This window comes from Chlorocebus sabaeus, chromosome 7 (assembly GCF_047675955.1).
Source record: "Chlorocebus sabaeus isolate Y175 chromosome 7, mChlSab1.0.hap1, whole genome shotgun sequence".
Taxonomy (NCBI): Eukaryota; Metazoa; Chordata; class Mammalia; order Primates; family Cercopithecidae; genus Chlorocebus; species Chlorocebus sabaeus.
Window position 1 is genome coordinate 100,196,913 of NC_132910.1, and position 21,500 is coordinate 100,218,412.

Here is a 21,500-nt window from a genome sequence, read left to right on the forward strand (position 1 = left end):
ATCACAAGGTCAGGAGATCGAGACCATCCTAGCTAACAAGGTAAAACCCTGTCTCTACTAAAAATACAAAAAATTAGCTGGGCGTGGTGGCGGACGCCTGTAGTCTCAGCTGCTGGGGAGGCTGAGGCAGGAGAATGGCGTAAACCTGGGAGCGGAACTTGCAGTGAGCAGAGATCACGCCACTGCACTCCAGCCTGGGCGGCAGAGCCAGACTCCGTCTCAAAAAAAAAAAAAAAAAAAAAAAAAGAAAAGAAAACCAAACTGCCCCAAAACTAGAAGCACAAGACAACAAAAATTTATCTAACACCATTTCTGAGAGTTAGGAATCTGGGTAGCTTTACTAGGTGGTTCAGGCTCAGGGTCTCTCATGAGACTGCCTTCAAGCTCTCACTAGAGCTGCAGTCATCTGAAGGATTGACTGGAGGCTCCATTTCCACATCGTATTACTCACATAGAACTCAGTGCCTAATTTGTGTAGGCAGAAGGTCTCAGTTCATCACTGCATACACCTCTCTAAGAGCTGCTGCAGTATCCTCGTGACATGGCACCTAGCTTTCCTCAGAGCAACTTACCCAAGGGTGAGCAAGGAAGAAGCCAGACTCTCTTTTATGATCTGGACTCAGAAGTGAAGTACCTGCTATATTCTATTGGTAACACCTGATACACTATGAGAGGAAAATACACACAAGCATGAACCAAGAACCACATCTGTGGAGCCATCTTAGAGACTGGCTACCACTCTTCCTGAAAACCCTATATAAGATCAACAGCCTGCTTTGCTCAGAGATCATGCTTAACCAGTATAATGCCCCATTATTTAAATATATAGTAAATTCAGATTTATGGGTTTTATTTCAGATATTGAGTGTTAGTGTCATCCTTTTTTTAATTTCTAGATGTTCTTCCTAGATTTTTTGAAGTTTCTCATTTGGAAGTATTCCATTTGACCCAGGAACCAACAACAGTGCTCACTGTGCCTACTTCAACCAAAACTCTGATAGTGCTTTATATCTGCTACAATGTGAACACTTCTATGGCAGGTATTAAGCCTAAGTTATTTCTCAATCTTTATTGCCAAGTATATAGTAGACACTCAGTTAATATTTGTTAAATAAATAGATGCAGAAATCATAACGAAATATTAATCTTCCAAATTTTACCTCACAAAGTTAAGCAATATTGAGTGGTGGATTGTTGTAAATGTACAACTCATATTTTCTTTATCTAATAGACCTGGTGTCATCTTAATATTTTCTTACTCAAATGTTTCCAACATGCTTGGTGAAGCTGGGTTCAGGAGGTAGGAGACACATCTCTGATTTTATCATTGAAGTTTAAGGAAAAATGGAATTCACATAGAACACAACCATTTCATTAAATGAGAAAGACCTAATTCATCACCCTAATACATTTTTTATAACTTGAACATAGTCAAAAACTTTAGCCAGATACAATATGGCAATCGTTTTTATCTTACTGTTGGATGATTCATGTAAGTGTAGCAAGTGTTGAAAGTTTGAACCAACTCAACCATGTAAACATAAAACATTTCTTCAATCAACAATTATAATTACCATGAAAACACATTCATATCCATTTGCCACTACCAAAGAAAACCAAAAGGACATTAGAGAACGTGACATTGGAGGCTGATGGCAGTGTATAGTAGATAAAATACGGGAATGAATGGGGATATACCCAAACAACTTTTCAAGTCCTATTTGGTATAAAATATATTTTTCAGTGACTATATTATTCATCTCAAGCAAGCAGACACTCTATAGGCAAAGCATGACATTGACCTAAACATAGTGCATTTAAACTTACCCAAATTAGAATAGGCCATTTCCTATACTTGAGCAGATATAAATGATATAAAATATATAGAGCTCCTTTCAAATGAGAACGTAAGTTTTTTACAGTAATTAATCCTACAGAACACCTCAAATAATAGGCTCAAAATTAAGCTTAGTTTTTGACAAGAGTAATAAATGTCTATATTCTAAATAAGCAAAGGAAAACCAGGACAAGTCAGGATAGCAAATTTAAGAAGGCAAAATAAATTATATACACATCAAATAGTTACAAGAAAATATGACAAAAAGTTAGATTAAAAAATACGGGCAGAAATCCAAGTAAATGCTGGGATGTGTATTTTTAAAAGTCTTTAAAAAGTGCAAAAATATAAGCAGAACTAGTAGTAGCTAAGATTATATTCACAATAAGTCGTACATGTATTGGATTATCATGTTGTATTCTGAGCTTCATCCCTTAAAATAAATTAGAAAATTGGAAAAATGTTCAGAGAGAAGTGCCAAAAGGGATCAAGGATTAGAAGGATGGATTCTGAAGAATACATTAAATAGCCCATTTTAGAAAATAGAGAGTCATAATAATCTATGCATAACCTTTATTTTGTTGTTAGTGAATAAGTTTCAACTGCAATAAAGGATATATAAGAAAGTCTTATGTTACAAAGTAGAAAATTCTTAAAGAAGATCACCAAAAATCAGCCTTGACTGTCAAGGATGATTGTCTAATTGCTGGAATCTTTAAAGCTAAGATAGATTCTAATTTAGCAAATGTATATCAAGTCTTGACTAAAGGCAGTGAAGCAACTAAATTACATAAAAAATACCTTGTACTTTTTTAATGGGAAAAAAAACAGTAATTAGGCCAAGAAATCAGGTTCCAGTATTAATTATGTAATTTAAATAACCATGTATTCTAAGGGTAAGTAAAATGTATTATATGAAGGTGCTGGAAATGATATGAAAAAGAAGTAGTAGAACTATAGGTCATTGATATTACTCAGCATCTGAACTAATGAGAAACTTGACAGTAATACAATAATACGATTTCAGTTAAAATGGACCATTGGTTTAGGAAAGTGATTTGATCATTCATTTGTATTCCCTAAATGATTTTCTTGAAAGATAATAGCTAATCCACCCCTTCAAGGTATCTCCATTAGAATTCCAAGAATTATAGGCCTAAAATGCTCCTTAATATAATCTATAGCTTCAAGGTTAAAAATTTGTCAAAGTCACAAAAGCTTAACAAAGGAGGGAAACAAGTTGAGCATATTTGTGACAGTCCAGAGGGTTGCGGAGCTTGAGGACAGACAGTGCTTAAAAAAAAAGACAACCGAAGATATGTTAAAAGACTAACTTTCCAAAATAGCCTTTCTAAAACTAAGTGTGACAAGCCATATATTCCTGGAAAAAAAATTAAAGACTTGTTTTTTACTTGGTCTAAGATTATAAAATTATAATCTAGAAGAAATTCTTTGTGCCTATTAAGCAAGTTGAAATTATGACTTATGCAGCATTCCAGTTACAATCAAGCCACTATTCTAGGAAATATGGGATATAAAAATATGGTTGTACCAGGTATTTTTAGAGAATGTATGGTCCTCATACTAGGTACTTTGTTAGCAACCCATGCCATTTATGGAGCATTCGTAACTCTATTTAATCATTGGTTCTTGCTGTTGATAGATCTCTGAATTTACAGAGTAAAATCAATAAACAGGAGTACCTACATTGTAGAGTATTAATGTTAGACCACATAATAAATTCCCAAAGCTATCTTCCCTAAAATGTTTATAGTTAAGGAGTTACTCAGTTTTAGGAAGCACTTCTGTAATAGACTAATCTTTTTCAAGGTAAATGTTGCAAATCTCTTGTCAGTCAATTCAATAACAATGTAATTCAAAAAGATTCAAGGCTCTGGTCACTTACCCATAGAAAAAGAAAAAAATCAGCAAAAAGCTTGGAAGACAGAGTTTGAAAATAACAACATAATGCCACGTGCATATTTCCTTTTAATTTATTTTAACAAAGTGTTTGCAAATAGACTGTAAACAACAAACACAAATAAGTATAAGTCACCTTCTGATAATTTCAGGTGGAAAATTGCAGAGAAAATAAATAGCAGTCAGGTTTTTAATTCATTTTATTAAACCCAAAACTTTCAACTTAAGTTACTCTTTTTCATAATTTTCTTTCCTTTTCTTTCTCTCTTCTTCCTCTAGGCTATTACAGAACTGAGCCCTTATATATGCCTTTGTATGCATCAGTCCAATGATACTGCACTGAATTTGTGACTCTCTTTAGATAAGTTTTAAAATGCAAGTTTTAAAGCTTCAAGAGAAAACATCTTTTAAAAATACTACCAAAATAAAAACTTCCCTACCTTGGTTCTTTAATATTTGTTTTTAACTTGCTTTCTATAGATTTATTGAGGCATACAATATATACAATAAACTGCATAAAGTGTAATATTCAATAACTTTCTACTTTGTACATCCATGAAATGATAACCACAATCAAGATGATAAACATTTCCATCACTCTCAAATTTTTTAACCCATCACCTCTCACTTCTACTTCCAATCCTCATTCCCAGGTAGCCACAGATTTGTTTCTACTCAGTTTACATTTTCTAGTATTTTACATAAATGGAATCATATAGTATGTGCTCTTTATTGTCTGGCCTCTTTCACTCGCATACTTATTTTGAGATTCAGCCATGTTGTTAGTGTATCAAAGGTATCCAGGTTTTTTCTTTTATATTGCTGAGTATTCTACATGGATATATCACAATATGCTTATCCATCCATCTGTAGGTAGTTATTTGAGTTGTTTCTATTAGTTTGAGTGTTTTATAAAAATGTTTTATGAATATTCATATACAAGTTTTTGAATAGACATATATTTTCTCTTCTTTGGGATAAATATGTAGAAGTGTAATGCCTGGTTGTATTGCAGGTGTATGTTTAACGTTTTTTAAAAATTGGCCAGGTGCAGTAGCTCATGCTTATAATCCCAGCACTTTAGGAGGCAGAGGTGGGCAGATCACTTGAGGTCAGGAGTTCAAGACCAGCCTTGCCAACATGGTAAAACCCCATCTCTACTACTAAAAAAAATATATAATATAATATATATATATATATGAATTAGCTGGTTGCGGTGGTGGGCACCTGTAATCCCAGCTTCTTGGGAGGTTGAGACACAAGAATCACTTGAACCTGGGAGAGAGAGGGTGCAGTGAGCCAAGATTGTGCCACTGCACTCCAGTCTGGGCTACAAACTGAGATTCTCTCTAAAAAAAAAAGAAAGAAAAGAAAAAAAAGAAAAATAAAATAGATAAATAAATGCCAAAATATTTTGCAAACTGTATTTACCATTTCATATTTGTAGTAGCATGATATTAGTGTTCTGGTTGCTGCACATCCCTGCTGACACTTGATATGACCAGTCTTCTTAACTTTAGCCATTTTCGTAGATGTATAGTAATATAGTAATATCTCACTGTGGTTTAATTCACATTTCCCTATGGCTAATGATGGTACACATCTTCTTATGAACTTTTTGGCCATTTATATAAATGATTCTCTTTTAATTTTGTGCTTATTTTAAAACATTTTACTTATAGTAAACTTCATTCCTTTTGGTGTACGATTCTATGGGTTTTGACTTATTTAAAATCATGTCATCACTATCATAATCAAGATACAGAATGGTTCCATCACCCTAAAAACTCCCTCATGCTGCCTCTTTGTAGTAAAACACTACCATCAAATTTAAACCCTGGCAATCACAGGCCTGATCTTTGTTACTATAGGTTTGCTTTTTCCAAAGTGCCACTTAAATGGAATCATACCATAGCCCTGGATTCTGGCTTCTTTCACTTAATATGATACATCTGAAATTCATCCATGTTGTGTGTATCAATAGTTCACTCCTCCATTTTTACTGCTGAACCAAATTTTTATGGATGAACCAAATTTTGTTTATTTACTCACCAGTTGAAGAACAGTTGTATTGTTTCCAGCTTTTGGCGACTTTGAAAAATGCTGATTTTATATATATATGTATGTATGCGTATATATATGTATGTATGTATACACACATATGTTACATATATAATATATTGTATATATTTCCTATTTTTATATATTACAAATATGTGTGTTTTGTGTAAGTAAATGCTTTCAATTACCTATTCCTAGGTAATTGCCTAGGAATAGAATGGCTAGGCTTTATGACTAGAATATATTTCATTTATGAGAAAGTATCAAAATATTTTCAAAATCGCTGTATTATTTTGCATTTCCACCAGTAATGTGTGAGTGTTTGAGGTGTTCCACCTCCTTGTTTGGTATCATTAGATTAAAAAAATTACTTTAGCCTTTCTAATAAGTGAGTAGTAGTATTTCACTGTAGTTTAAATTTGCATTTCCCTGATGACTAATGATGCTGATCATCTTTTCATGTGCTCATTTGCTATCTATATATCTTTTTTCACTATTTGGTTTTGCAAAACTGCAAAGTTAATTTATAGAAAAATAGTCTTTTCAACAAATATTGTTGGAAAGTTTGTGATATCAAAGTATTAAAAAAAAAAACTTCAATTTATATCTTGAACCACATACAAAAATTAACTCCAAATCAACCACACACTGAAATATAAACCTAAAACTATAAAATTTATAGAAGAAAACCTTGTTGCTACAATCCAGGCCAACACTTCTTGGATATGGCAGCAAAAGCATGCAATAAAGAAACACAGTAGTAAATTGTACTTTATCAAAAGTGAAAACTTCTGTTCTTCCAGAGATACTATTAAAAGACAGAAAAGACAAACTACAGACTGGAAGAAAATATTCACAAAGCATATAAAGGTTAACTTATTTGTATTCAGAATATGTAAAGGATTCTCAAAACTTAATAAATAATAATATGAAAATGATCAAAAGTTTTGAATAGACACTTCAACAAAGATATACAAATAATAAATACATGAAAAAATGCGAAATAACATTGTTTACTAGAGAAATGCAAATTTAAACCACAAAGAGCTACCAACATACATCTACTAGATTGGCTAAAATTAGAAAGGCTGATTGTACCAAGTGTTGATACAGCTGTGGAATAAATACAACTCTTATATCTCTGCTGTGGGTGGGTAATATGAAATGTTATAATGACTGTAAAAGAAGTTAGCCAAGAGAAATGCAAGCACATGTCTAAACACAGTCCTGAACATGAATGTTCATAGCAGCTTTACTTGTAGTAATGCAAAAGTGAAAACAACCCAAATTTCCATCAACTAGTGAGTAGACAGGCACAATATAGTTCCACTATTCTAGTGGAGGTACAACAGCACAAAACAGTCCCTTTTTAAACTGCAGGCATAGTATCTAAGAAGTAAAGAGAACATTCTATAGGATCTATGTATCATCCCACATCATCTATGTGATGAATATAGTTATATATAATATTATAAGATATCACTTATTTATAATAAAAAATAAAGCTCAATATCTTACCTATATATTTATAACCTTCTTCCCCATTTACTATGGGTCTCAACCAAGTTGACTTGAGTAGCGTACAGTTAGGCACGTGTGCACCTTCAGGAGGATAGAGTGTAAATAACATTTCAATTGCTTTGGACTTTTTGATTAGTTCAGAATATTTTTCTTTGCCATCTATAAAGAAAAGAGAAAATATATAAAATTCGAGACATTTTACAGAGTGTCATACTTGCTTCTTTTAAGGGATGCAAATTAAAAACTATTTAACAATTTGGGTACAACAGGTCACACTGAAAACATGTTTTTTTTTAGTCAAAGTTACTTTACCAAAAATCTTCTTTTTCAGTTAATTCCAAAAACTAAAGAGTAAGGGCTTTACTAATATCATCTTAAACCACTATCAGCTTGAAGCAGTATTGTTAAAGCTGTGAAAAAAATTAAGATATCCAATGAACAGCATTCACATTATACATTCTATAGTATAACCATAGATTCTTACTTTTAACTTCTGTTAAACAATGGAATCAGATTAATCTGACAAAAATGTTGAGTAAATATAGAGTTCCATATATTGGAACTACTAAAGGAATTAATATTCCTAGGTGAAGGTTTTTAAGAAAATATAAAATGCATATTGCTGTGACTGAATTATTTTTATCTGGCAAACATTTGTATAGCACATATTATGTGCAAAGAATTATTCCTAGTGCTTTAAAATAGTAACATATTTAATTTTCATAATATACCTATAAGGTAAGTCCTATTATTATTTCCTTTTACATGTAGAAATTGAGACCCAGAGAAGTTAAATAACTTGCCTAAATTTTACAGTCTATAAATGATGCAAGTAGGCTTCAGATACCTAAGGAAGCTCTTACTTGCAAATGAATCTTTGTCAACTGAACATGGCCTGTATTAACTAGTAGCTGAGAAAACTGGAATTAAACAATAATTTAAATTATATAGTGAAAAATCTCTGGTATGCCCATTGGACCTCCAGTTTGTAATTCTAGTTTTTGGTTGATAAGCCAGGGTCCTAAAATTCAACAAAGCAGTCTCCTGAGGACTTAAAGTGACTCTGCCTAGAAACATTTTAAAGAAAAGAGAGACACTAATGTAAATCTCCACTTATAACCCGATTACATATATTTCCTTCCTTTCCTCTTAGTCTTCTTTATTTTGTTACATGTCATATTTTCTGATAAAGTGAATATAAGGCCATATGACATGATTTGATGGCGAACAGTGTGCTAGATATCCATCTATTGCCTCACAAATCCAAATCCATCCTTCACTGTCCTGCTTGTGAGGTTAGAACGCTTCTTCCTTGCAATACGGTATGATTTTAAGTATAAAACAAACCGGGCAATGGAGAGAACTGGACAATGAATGGGTTCTTTCTGGATCTGGTGGGTCTCTTAGCAGGCTCCTGCAACTTCTCTGGCATCTCAGAGGGCACTCCGCTCCTCTCACCACTGGGCACTTCCTAGAGAGGTCCACCAGTGCAGCACCTTCCTATGAATGGCTTCCCATTGAGTTCCACAATGTGACATCACCTTATAGACAGTTTGCCACAGATCTCCAGAATGGCTTCTCCATGAGTGTCACTAGAATGCCAGCTCAGTGTACTCCCCCATTCACTGACTCCCCATGGGTGGCCTTTGTAAAAATTTGTCTTTCTTCAGGTGCTCTGCCTCAGACCAAGGGGTCCCTATATCTCCTCTTGTCAATTAGAGTTCTTTTACCCCTTAGTAGAAAATCACATTTACTCCAATCTCTGTCGTAGTTAATAACTACTATATTAGACTTTTCCTGCTTAAATTACTATGCAGTTTCTATCTGCTAAGTGGACCCTAACTGATACAGACAGACCTGGGTCCTAATTCTTAATGGGCTTTGAAATATAGTCATGTGCTGCATAACAACATTTCAGTCAATGATGGACCAGATATAAAATGGAGCTTAAATGCCTAGTGAAGTCCTGGCTGTGGTGACATTGTAGCACAAAGAATTACTCACATGTTTATGATGATGCTGGTGTAAACAATGTTACTACACTGCCAGTTATATTAATGTACAGAACATGCAACTATTTACAGTACACAATACGTGATAATAAATGGCTGTTAGTGGTTTCTGTATTTACTGTACTATAATTTTTAACATTATGTTACGGTGTACTCCTTCTACTTATTAAAAAAAACAAAAACTGTAAAACAGCCTCAGGCATGTCCTCCAGGAGCTATTCCAGAAGAAAGCATTGTTATCATAGTAGATGGCAGCTTCATGCTGCTATTGGCCCTGAATATTTTGCAGTGGGACAAGATGTGGAGGAGAAAGACAGTGAATATTGATGATCCTGTGTAGGCCGAGGCTAATGTGTATGTTTGTGTGTTAATTTGTAATAAAAAACTAAAATACATATATAAACAAATCCTAAAATGGAAAGGGCTTACAGAACAAGGATGCAAACAAAGAATATATTTTTTTACAGTTGTACAATCTATTTGTGTTTTCAGCTAAGTGTTATCACAAAGTGTCAAAAAGTTATGAAGAAATTTAAAAGTTTATAAGGTAAAATATAGTAAGCTAAAGTTAATTTTTTACTGAAGAAAGAAAACATTGTTGTTACAAATTTAGTGTCACTTAAGTGTTCAGTATTTATAAAGTCAACAGTAGTGTACAGTCATGTCCTAGGCCTTCACATTTACTCACCACTCACTCACTGACTCACCTAGAGCAAATTTCAGTCCTGTAAGCTCCATAAGTGCCCTATATAGGTGTATCATGTTTTGTTTTGGATACTGTATTTTTACTGTACCTTTTCTATGTTTAGATGTGTTTAGATACACAAATCCTTACCAATGTGTTACAATTACCTACCTATATTTTTCATATGCCTCAATATCAGGTCAAATAAAATGCCTACACTAAAATCTAAGTAGAGGTGAATATAGAACTGCCACTTTCTCCCACTAGCTTATCCTGATTGAAGACTAATAGAAACACATGAAGTCAATGGAGTGTTGAATTTGCAAGGAAAATATAAAGATAAATGTAACATTAGACATATATTGAAGGTTTGTAGCTTAGAGTCTTGCTAATGCCCCATTTTCCAATTGATAGTGTCAATGGAGTCTTGGAACTTACACAAACAAAGCCTCATGATTTTTTAAATGATTGTACCTTCTTTCATAATTGCAAAGTTAACTACAAATAAACATTTTTTTTCATTTGAAAGGCATATAGCTGGTAAAACTCTGTTCCTTATTTTTCATTATGCATGTCATCCCAAGATAAAAGCAGGAATTTAATTTGTTTCTGATATTAATAATTTTTGCTGTTTATGGACTACTTCTTTTTGATATACTAAGTCAATATTGCCATATGGGATTTAGATGTAGCAACACACTACTCTTGAAACTCAAAAGAATAAGAGCTCTTCCTTACCCCTACCTCACTAGGCCACATATGCAATATCTGAAGTTTTTTGAATTAACAAATGGATAGAACATAGTTGCCAGTATTTATTGAGAATTTAGTATACAACAGGTGTGCAAAGCAGGTTATACACATTTGCTAATTTAATTCTGAAATCAGAATATGTTTAATTTGCTGAGAATCCTATGAAGTCAATATTACCATACATCACAGCTCAAGATACTGAAGCATAGGAAGGTTACAGGGCATTTTCAAGGCCTCCTAGCTGGTAAGAGGTGAAACCAGAATTTATTTCCTATTCTGTCTAACTTCAAAGACTGTTTTTTAAACCACAATGCCATATTGTTTTAACCAATGGTTCCTGGTATCAAGAGACTGTTAGCACTTCGATGGTTACGAGTCAACTGGTGGTCTCTCCTGTTGCTAATCACCCTTCCAATCTTTTCAAATCCTTCTACAGCTGTACCTGTAAAGTGTACTCTGCTGGTCAGCCCTCTGAGAGCAGCATATAGCTGTTTCCTGGAGGTTTACTGATGTTGGTCTTTTCCACAAAAATTTATTTTGTAGCAGCTATTGAAAAGCCCTCAGGTCAAAACCACCATTTGTAAACTGATGATAGCCCTCTCAGTTCACTAAGAATAACGGCTAGTATAACATCCCACAGTATGAACTCTGCACCACCTCTAGTTTTCCCCTGCTTCTCAGATAAGTGAGGCTCGTTATGCTTAATATTCAGGGTAGATGAGGAGTTTTCAGAGAACTCAAGGTAGCCCTTCCCTTCCTCTCCCAAACAGTGTACTGTGTTATTGAGAGCTTGTTGCCTCCCTCCTGCAGAGCCTGGAGTATTTAAGGCAGTGGTTCCAGGGCTGTACTTCAAGAATCACAGTGATTTTAAAAATAAATAAATAAATATTAGAAAATTGACATAAAGATGGCAGACAGCTTTACATTCTGCTAAGTGGGCATAATAAAAAGAAAGAGCATCTATTGTCACAACTGTTCCTCTTTTCGTATGTATTACTGAAGAATATTTCAACACTCAAAATGCATGGGCAAGAACATCTCAGATGAAAGAACAATAATTTACACTGAACCATGGAGATTCCTACATTTCTAGGAAATTTTAAAGTTTCAAGTTCTTTCTAATGTGCCTGCCCCTTCACACAAATGCCAGCACAGACACAATACTTTGAAAAGGGCAAATGTATAAATTATTAAGGTCAGGACCAGTCCTAAGTGTACCAGGGAGACTTGGGTGGCTAACAAAGCTTAAACCAGAATGGTAGGGCTAGTTACTGAAATCAATTTTTAACAAGTATTTATAAGTACAGATAGAAATAGCCTAATCCTTTATCTTTACCCTGTACTGGTCCTATTAAGTAACTAAATTTATCTGCAAGGTTTAAAAAAAACATATTTTATAGTTTTCATACTAATACAAAGATCACAAGTTAAAAACAATGACAACAGGTAGATGTTTTCTTTCATTGTGAATGTTATGCATTTACAATTAATTAGCAATGTAATGAACAATATTTAATAAATAATGAATGATATTCATTAAATTGCTAATGCATCCTTCATGGACTACTAGCCAATACTGTGAGGTTTTTAGTATGGAGTTTTCACATGTGAGTTTGAACTGGTGGATAAATAATCTATAACCTAGTGTAAATGACCAGTTTTTAAATGCTGTACTTTTAATATCTTGTCAGTGTTCAGTTAAAGCACTTTATGTTGCATTCATTTTCTTTGATTTGAAATAAGTGAATGTCATACTTTTTGTCATGCCATTTTTATCTAAGTTTATTTCTGTTCATTAGTAATATTTTAAAAGGAGGACACCAGGTTATCAATATGAAAAATTATGTACTTCTTGAACAAGGAAAAGCAAATCCAAAGCAGCCCCATTCTTAAATTAATGAAACTTTCTTACGTTTAGCTTCTTTTAAGCTGAAAGATCATTCTTAAAGATCAGTGATGAAGGAAAACATTAAGATTCAAAACCAAGGGACAAAATGGTTAAGAAGGCAGTTAAACGATATGCCAATAAATAATATGATCTGTAAAAATAAATGCTAGGACCACTGATCTCACATTACAATGAAATACCAACATTGCATAATTTAAACACGAGTGAAAATGTTCTCTAACCCTTGACTAAGGGTAAATAACAATACAAAATGAGGATATGAATTATTTAAAAATGTTAAATTACAGCAAATATTACCACCTTTAAATCTCTTCAGGTCATGAAACAGGCACATATTTTAAATTTTGCCAGAATATTCTTCACTATACATTTAAATATTAAATGTAGGAAAATTGTGCTGTTGATACATACCTTTATAAATCCAATCAAAATGCTATTTTAGAGTAGAAAATTAGGGAATCACAGCTATGTGATTGTTCAATAATCAAACTACAGTTAGTTCAAAAGGCTCATTCCTTCAGTGGAATAAAGAGTTCATAAAGAAATATAATAACATTTTAACTTTATTTTCTTTCTGTATTTACTTATTTTTTGCTTGTTTGCTTAATAAACAACTTAAATAGATTTTCAAGTATTCGATATAGAAAGCTAACTTTTTCCTTTTCCTGTCTTCAAGGGCTTTAGATAGAACACAGATCATATCACTATATATAAATAAATTTTATAGCTGCCCAAAACACTAAAATACTTTTAGTTAGTAATTCCAATAGAATTATAAGGATTCCTTAGGAGGGGCATTTTCTTTCTTCTAAACGCATGTGTGTGTATGTGTGTGTGTCTATGTGTGCATGTGTGTATAAGTGTGTCTGTGTACTTGGAGTAATACAAACATTATCTCAAATTATTAAAGTTATTAATTTTAAGTACTCTATTTTAAAAATATAAATATTTTTATCCCTCAGTCTCAACATGGGTAGGTTAAATCCATTAATGAGACTTTGCTCTAACTAAAGACAAAAGACTAAAGATAAATGCTCCTTCCACTTTAGTTACATTTATGAGAGTAATACAATAACACAAAAAAATTCTTAAAATTTAAGAGCATAATGACAGTTTTTATTGGGCTCAGCATACATAATCCACAAGATATTTCCTTTCACTTTGTTGGGAAGATAACTTTAATAAAAAAATTTCCCTCACGGGTCAGATGCATGAATTTCCAATTAAGTATAGCTATTTTTTTTTTTTTTTTTTGAAACAGAGTTTTGCTCTGTTGCCCAGCCTGGAGTATAGTAGCGTGATCTGGGCTCACTGCAACCTCCCCTTCCTGGGTTCTAGTGATTCTCCTGCCTCAGCCTCCTGAGTAGCTGGGATTACAGGCATGTGCCACCACGCCAGGTGAGTTTTTTGTATTTTTTTTTTTTTTTAGTAGAGGCGGGGTTTCTCCATATTGATTAGACTGATCTCAAACTCCCGACCTCAGATGATCCGCCCGCCTTGACCTGTCAAAGTGCTGGGATTACATGCGTGAGCCACAGCACCCGGCAAGTGTAGCTATTCTTAATTGTTAAATCAAATTTGAATTACCCAGTCCTTTTGTTTTTCTTGAGACAAATCACATCACTTTGATTATTTTTCTATATATTTAAGGGGCAGAGGGCAATTCAATGAATTTTTAAGCTATTCATTACTAATATCAGTTTTAAATGTATTTTCAGCTAAACATTGCAGTTAATTACACAGTTAAATATTTTAAGTATTATTTTCCCATACTATTTAAATCCCTAAGAAAAATTTCAATAATTGGCAGTTGAGTATAACAAGCTTAGCTTTACGCATTTACTCAACAATTACATTAGCCCTGACATGCAAAAATATATACATATTTTTTTCCTTTTCTTGTGCTTAGGCCTTTTTCTAGATTCAAGAGGCAAAAGTAATACCATGCTATTTCAGTAAAAAACGAACTCCAAACAAGTGAGAATTTTTCCTGATGGATTTTTTGAACTGAATTCCAAATAAATGTGTTTTATAAACTTATGTATTTTTTTTTAAAATAAGTGCTGTCTTTCAGAATTGAGCCATTTTTTAATTTTTTAGACTTCATTTTCCAGACTTATTTGGATTTCTCAATCCTGTTAAAGATTCTATAATTTAAGGCTTGTTTATTGATTATACTAATGTTAAGATTACTTTAAATTATTTCCGAAATATGACTGGATACAAGTCAGTTTATAAATGGAAGAATTTACTTAACAAATGTACAATTTCCTGGCCCTGATTTATTTATATGCATTAATAGGTAATCAATTTCCTAGCTAAAAGAGACACAATAATAGCAAAATTTTTTCTCTTTTCCTCTCCCACAATGCCAAAATAAAGTATATTTTAATCAACCAAAAATATAACTGCATCTTTACTGAAGCATGAAAATTCCCACAACTTTCAATAACTTTAAAGAATATATAACAGAAACAGTAAGATTAACACCTAAATAATAGAGACTGTCTAGAATTGACACATCTAAATATGGGTGAAGCCCTGGGTATAATCTGTCGTGATGCATAATTCCTCTCCATTTATGGACCTGTGAAACTCAAGAATAAGTTATCTGCTCACAGAATACCTTGATGAGACAGGAATAAGCAATTCCCATTCAAAATGAGATAAAATAAAAAGAAAAAGGGTGACTGATCCCAAGTCATTCTAAAACCCAGCTGGGCAAACTTGAGAACATTTCTGAGTCTGAGAATAATCCTCTGTGGTTTTCAGCTCTGCCCTCTTAAGTCATCCTTCTTTTTTCATGAAAAGTAGCATGGGTTAGCAGCTGAGTCATTTTAATAGTCTATTTCCTGCCTGTACACTTTTGGGAGTCCAGTAGCCTTCTTTCACTTAATACGGTTTCTGTCCCTTTTGGTCCAAGCTGGCAGTGTTCCACTGATTTAAAATTTTCGGAAATCCTGAGGCCTCATGTGTATTATGGGAATTCACTTCATTAGACAAGAGACTTCTCCACAAATCTTTCCTGTAGAATCCCATTGCTATGATTTGAATGCTTGTTTTCTCCAAAATTCAGTTTGAAGTTTAGTTGCCATTGTGGCAGTGTTGACAGGTGGGACTTTTGGGAGGTGATTGGGCCATGAGGGCAAAGCCCTCATGGGTGCGATTAATGCCTTAAGTTTAGCCCCTTTTTGTGCCTTTGCACTTCCACCCTCCACCATGTAATGACAGAGTAAGAAGGCCATCACTTGTTGCTAGCACCTTGATCTCGGACTTTCCAACCTCCATAATTGTGAGAAAATACATTTCTGTTCATTATAAGTTACTCAGGCTCAGGTATTCTGTTATAGTAGCACAGAACAAACAAAAGTATCTTCATTTCTAGCTTTTGCTTGGTAACTAATGAGACTTGTGAGTCACACATTCATTCTTTTCAAAGAGCCTTTGTGTGACTAAATTATCTTTTTGATCTTTCTGAGGTATCAGCAAAACGTTGTCCTGCCGTATCTCAGCTGCCCCTCTAGAATATGCTTTCCTGACAGTGAATCTCCATTTTAGCATTTTTCACAGTCTGGATGGATTGGAATGTCCCAAATCATCTCATCCTGGTTCCTTTTTGTGCAACAGTACTTCTTTCAAATGCAATTTCCCCTGGCATTTTACTACAAGCAACAACAACAAAAAACAGGCTGCACGTTCAATTCTGCTTAAAACTGTTCTCAACTGAATGTCCAAGGCCATATCTCAAAATTTCTCCTCCTATGTAACTGCAGGACATTATTTCACTAATTAAGCTTTCTGCCACTGTATAACAAGAATCTCTTCTCATCCAGTTACCAATAGCATGTTCCTAATTTCCTCCTGGGCTCTCAATTTTAGCATCTTTAACTTCCATATTTCTACTGTCTGTTTATAATTAGATATTCTCTAAGGTAATTTAGGTTTTCCCTACCATGCTCCTCACTTCTTTCTGAGTCCTTATGAGCAGAGTCTTTCACATCTATAATTCTACTAACAGTCTGTTCAAGGAAATCTAGGCTTTTTCTGTAAGGCTCCTCAATATTCTAGCCTCCACACACTGGTCAATTCTACATTTTAAGATAATCAATATTAGTCAGTGTTCAACTGATATAGAGGAAGAACTAGCAGGCTATTTCTCAATACACACATATACATGCACACATACACACACACACACACACACACACAGAGAGAGAGAGAGAGAGAGAGAGAGAGGAATTTATTGCAAGGAATTGGTTTATGCAGTTGTGTGCTTGACAAGACAAATCCTAAGTCCATAGAGCTAGCCACCAGGAAAAGCAAGTTGAAACTCTTGTGCATGGCAGATATTACTATTCACAGGCAGGATTTCTTCAGGTAAGCCTCAGTTCTGTTTTAAAGCCCTTTCAACTGGTTGTACCAGGCCTGCCCAGATTATCTAGGATAATCTCCCTTGCTCAAAGTCAATTGATCATAAACTTCAATTGAATCTACAAAATACCTTTTGCAGCAACATCTAGATTAGTGTTTGATTGAATAACTGGAAATCGTAGTCTAGTCAAGTTTGTACATCATAAAGTTCATGACAAGCTAAATAAACTTAAGTATATAAAAAGTGTCCTTTGGGAATCCAAATCACTTCCAACAGGCAATAACAGTTGGCTTTAGATTTTCCAAAACAACATTCAACAAAACAAGAAAAATACCTATAAAGTTCTGAGAAAATTGTGTAATCAAAAGTTTTATATGAAGCCAAGTATAAATACACCAAAAAACATTCTCAGAAAACATAGCACCTACAACCTCTTCTTGGAATACAACAAGATGAAACACTAAATCTTGTTAAAACAGAGCCAATAAAATTGAACTAAAATAACTAAAGAATCAAGAGGCCAATGGTAAAACAGAACGGAAGGGAAGAGGAGGGGAGGGGAAGGGAGGGGAGAGGAGGGGAGGGGAAGGGAGGGGAGGGAGAAAACTGGCAAGCATTCAACACATTTAAATACATCAGACTACAAGGTCAAACAACTGTAAGACTTGTAGAAAAAGTAAAAATGTTAGAATCCTTGAAAATATTTTTAACTATTAATTTTTTTCATATAGGGATATGTTTGGAAGGAGAAGTAAAAGAAAGCTTAAATGTGGCAAGTTTCTTATTTTATTAGTAGGATGTCAGTAGAGGAGATTGATAATTTAGGAACTACCTTAAGTTTCTAATTTGTAAAAGTATTCATTAAAAGGATCAAAAATAATACGTAATAATTCCTGATAAAGCTAAATTCCCAATGCATAACACAGTATTTTAGCCAGACATATTGCTGCCTTCAACAATTTAGAGGTTTGGCTATCAATTCAAAGGAGAAAGATTACATATATTTATATTATCATCTTCTATTATCCAGATGAATTAAAGACATTTGGAAAGACATAGGTTTTTTTTTTTTTTCTTAATTCTCATGGCATACTTTTAAAAAATGAATGTGTAAATAGCACACTTTTTTCTACAGCATATATAAATTTGTCAAATTTATATATGATCAAAGTAAACATTTACCAATCAGGTTATCTAACAATTTGCATTTGGGAGAAAAGTGCTGTTTGGGTGATATATTTCTAACATTTGAGATATAGTAAATAGTAAATTTCTCTATTTTTTGCATGATGTTTCCTGGAAATATAAGACAACTTGGGTTATTTCCCTTTGGATTTCTTCTAAAAGAGCAAGATTAATTGCTTGAATAAAGATAAGCTCACACTATTTATAATGCATCATATACTGTATATGCAGTCCACTGTGCTGTACTTAATTTCTTTCATAGGATAACAAGCTTAAAGGATAAAGAAAATTGGAGACCAGCTATCACTCTATTAATGGGGTTTTAAAGAATATTTCATTAATAAATTATATGAAAACTGAAAGAAAAAAACAGATTAGCAGGCACCAAGATAAAATGAATTGAAGGAAATAATGAACAGGTTGTTTTTAGTGGTCCATGGCAAATTGACAGAAGATATTAGTTAAATTGATAACAAATGTGAGCCTAACATATTGTATTGTCTTGAGGAAATAGGGGAAAAGTTCATATAACGTAGTTCAGATAATGCATTGAAATAGTCTTCAGAAATAGAGCAAAGAAGAAAAGATGGATGACTTTGACTACATTAAGATAAATAACTACTGTTCATTAAATGATCCCCTTTCTGTCAATGTCCATTCCCTTTTGGGTTGGGAACACCCTTTATAAGAATCGTGTCTAAAATATATAATATATAACACACTGTGACTGGATCATAGTTACAATGTTCATTATTTTCCTTTAACCCTGAAGCATGATCAAGAGACATTTTGGTGACAATCAGCTCTTCCTTGCGAACAATATAACCTGTGGACAGGCCTTCAGGGGCACTTCTTTGTTGAACATTAGTGTGGTCTTTTTGGTTCAAAGACTAGAATTAGTCAAATATAAGTGACTGAAAAAAGTAGTGGCCAAATGGGCAACAGGGCTGTCAAGGTAGGGTAAATCTGGATTCCTGGACAGGCTCATGTAAGTTAGTTGTAACCACATTTAGATATAAATATTTATGTGCATCCCTCAGTTTTAGACTTAAAACATGTACATAGTTATTTCTTATATAAATTATCATGCTTTTTAGTTTGTACACACTTGATACTCCAGGTATATAATTTAAAAATTAAGATTGAAATCAATATAATAAACCATCCACCTGGTAGTTAAAAATATGATCCTAATAAAAAGAACATGGTAAGATCAAATATACAGCCTCACTTTCTGGTCAAAATGATAACTTACATAGAAGCAATTTAATCGTTCTGCTAAATGTTGCCTGTGCTTAGGCTAATTGTTATCATCATTGGGCAGTAAAACAAAAGGTTTCATGAGTTCGGCCTTTCTATCTGTATCGTTACTCTACACAGCCCTTTCATAACAGGCTAACAGCTGTTTCTCAGATGATTTACCCTAAAATCTGGGATCTTGATTCCAATTTTTAAAGAGATGTTTATGTTTCAAGCAGCATCAACATGTTTTACTTAAAATTGCAGTTGAAAATAAAAAAGGAATATCATTTTTTCCCTGAGAAATACAGCTGCCCATTCATTTACTTTGTCATATGACCTGCTTCTGATCTGGTTTTTTTAAAAAATGTTTTTCCCTATATTTACTCCCATGAGGTTTAGATCAGTGTTACAAACTAAAGAATAATATCTACTTCTCAATTGTGTAGCGTTTTCCCTCAAAAATCTTGACATTATTTTATCTTACTTTCAGATAAATCACCAAGGACTAAGAACAAATATGTGAGAATTATTATATTCATACTATGTAATGTTTTGAATAAAATTGTCATGTTACTGACTTAAAATACTAAAAATATAGTTCAAAGCTTTTTTTTCTTTTATTAGTTGTCCTGAGAAATTTAGAATAAGCTGTTCACACTGTCTCATTTGGTGACTCTTATGAACTCTGAGATATATTTATAAGGAAACTGTCTTTAAAAAGGAATTTACTCTTGAGCAATGAAACAGAATGGATTCTTTGCGGTAAGCTAACTGGTCCATGAAATAATTCAATCCATGATGCTACTTTTCTTTAATATGCTCCATTCAAAAGAGCTTACTGGCTCAAATGTGAATAATACTTAAACTTTTGAACAATAATAGAAATTTATGTGAATGATACTTTTATTTTATTAACATGTTTAAGATGCAAAGTGTCCTTTTTCTGGAGAGGCACAGGCATGTGGGAAAACTCGCGAAATTATTACAGCAAACTAAAACATAGAATTTTTTATGTAACACCAGGATCTTAATATTAATTACATTTGGAAGCAGTTGAGAGAAATAATGGGTCATACATTTACTCATTTATTAACTGTAGCATTACTTATTTCAGGTTAAAAATTCAAATTAAAAACATTATACATTCTTATAAATTATACATATATATGTATTACCATGAAGCATTCCTTTATTAGAACATTTCATTTAAAAATTCAGGGCAAAATACACTGTTTTAAATTCCTTAAAGTAAAGATAGTCAGAATCAAAATTATGAAACCTGAAGATGGCTTATATTTTACATTGATTAGAATAAAATTTAAATGTTGTCAAGAATGTTAAGTCAACAAAATAAAATGTTAATTCACGATGTTAAAACAGCAACAATCTAAAATAATTCAATTATTTATTGAAAAATTATGTGATAGACACTGTGTTAGGTAATAGGGATAAAAAGAGAGCAAAGTGGCCCTTCCTTTCACGGAGATCATGGCCTACTGGAATACAAGACAGAGAGATAATAAAGAAGCAAATGAACAAAAACGAAAGAATTATTACTCATGTAACACAGGTAAAGGATGTAGTGATACGAGAGAAAATAATATAGTAGATACAAAAAGAATGAACCATATAAGGTAGGTTTGCCAGAAATTTCTTTCATAGAAATTGAAAGCACAAGCAAATGTTTAGGGACACAAATACCACATACCAGAAAGGTCAAATTCAAAATGTCTGGCATTCAATAAAAATTACCAGGCATGCAAAGAGGTAGGAAAATACAACTCATACTGAGGAGAAAAATCAATCTAAACTGATCTTCAATTGACACAATGATAGATTTCATAGACAATGACATTAAAACAGTTATTATAACTATATTCTGCATGTTCAGGAAGTTAAAGGAAGTAGAAACATGAATGACTAAAATTACACATCTTGAAATGAAATATACAAATCTGAGATGAAAAACACAGTTGATGGGATTAATGGCAGATTATACTTTG

General features: G+C 33.2%; 1 protein-coding gene across 1 annotated transcript in view; it reads right to left on the reverse strand.

Moving 5' to 3' along the window:
* The window catches only part of IQCM (IQ motif containing M), a 398,588-nt gene that overhangs the window by 76,822 nt on the left and 300,266 nt on the right, over positions 1 to 21,500 (reverse strand). Inside the window, 1 exon segment of the mRNA XM_007999956.3 lies at positions 7,337 to 7,498. Coding sequence (XP_007998147.3) covers positions 7,337 to 7,498 — 162 coding nt within the window.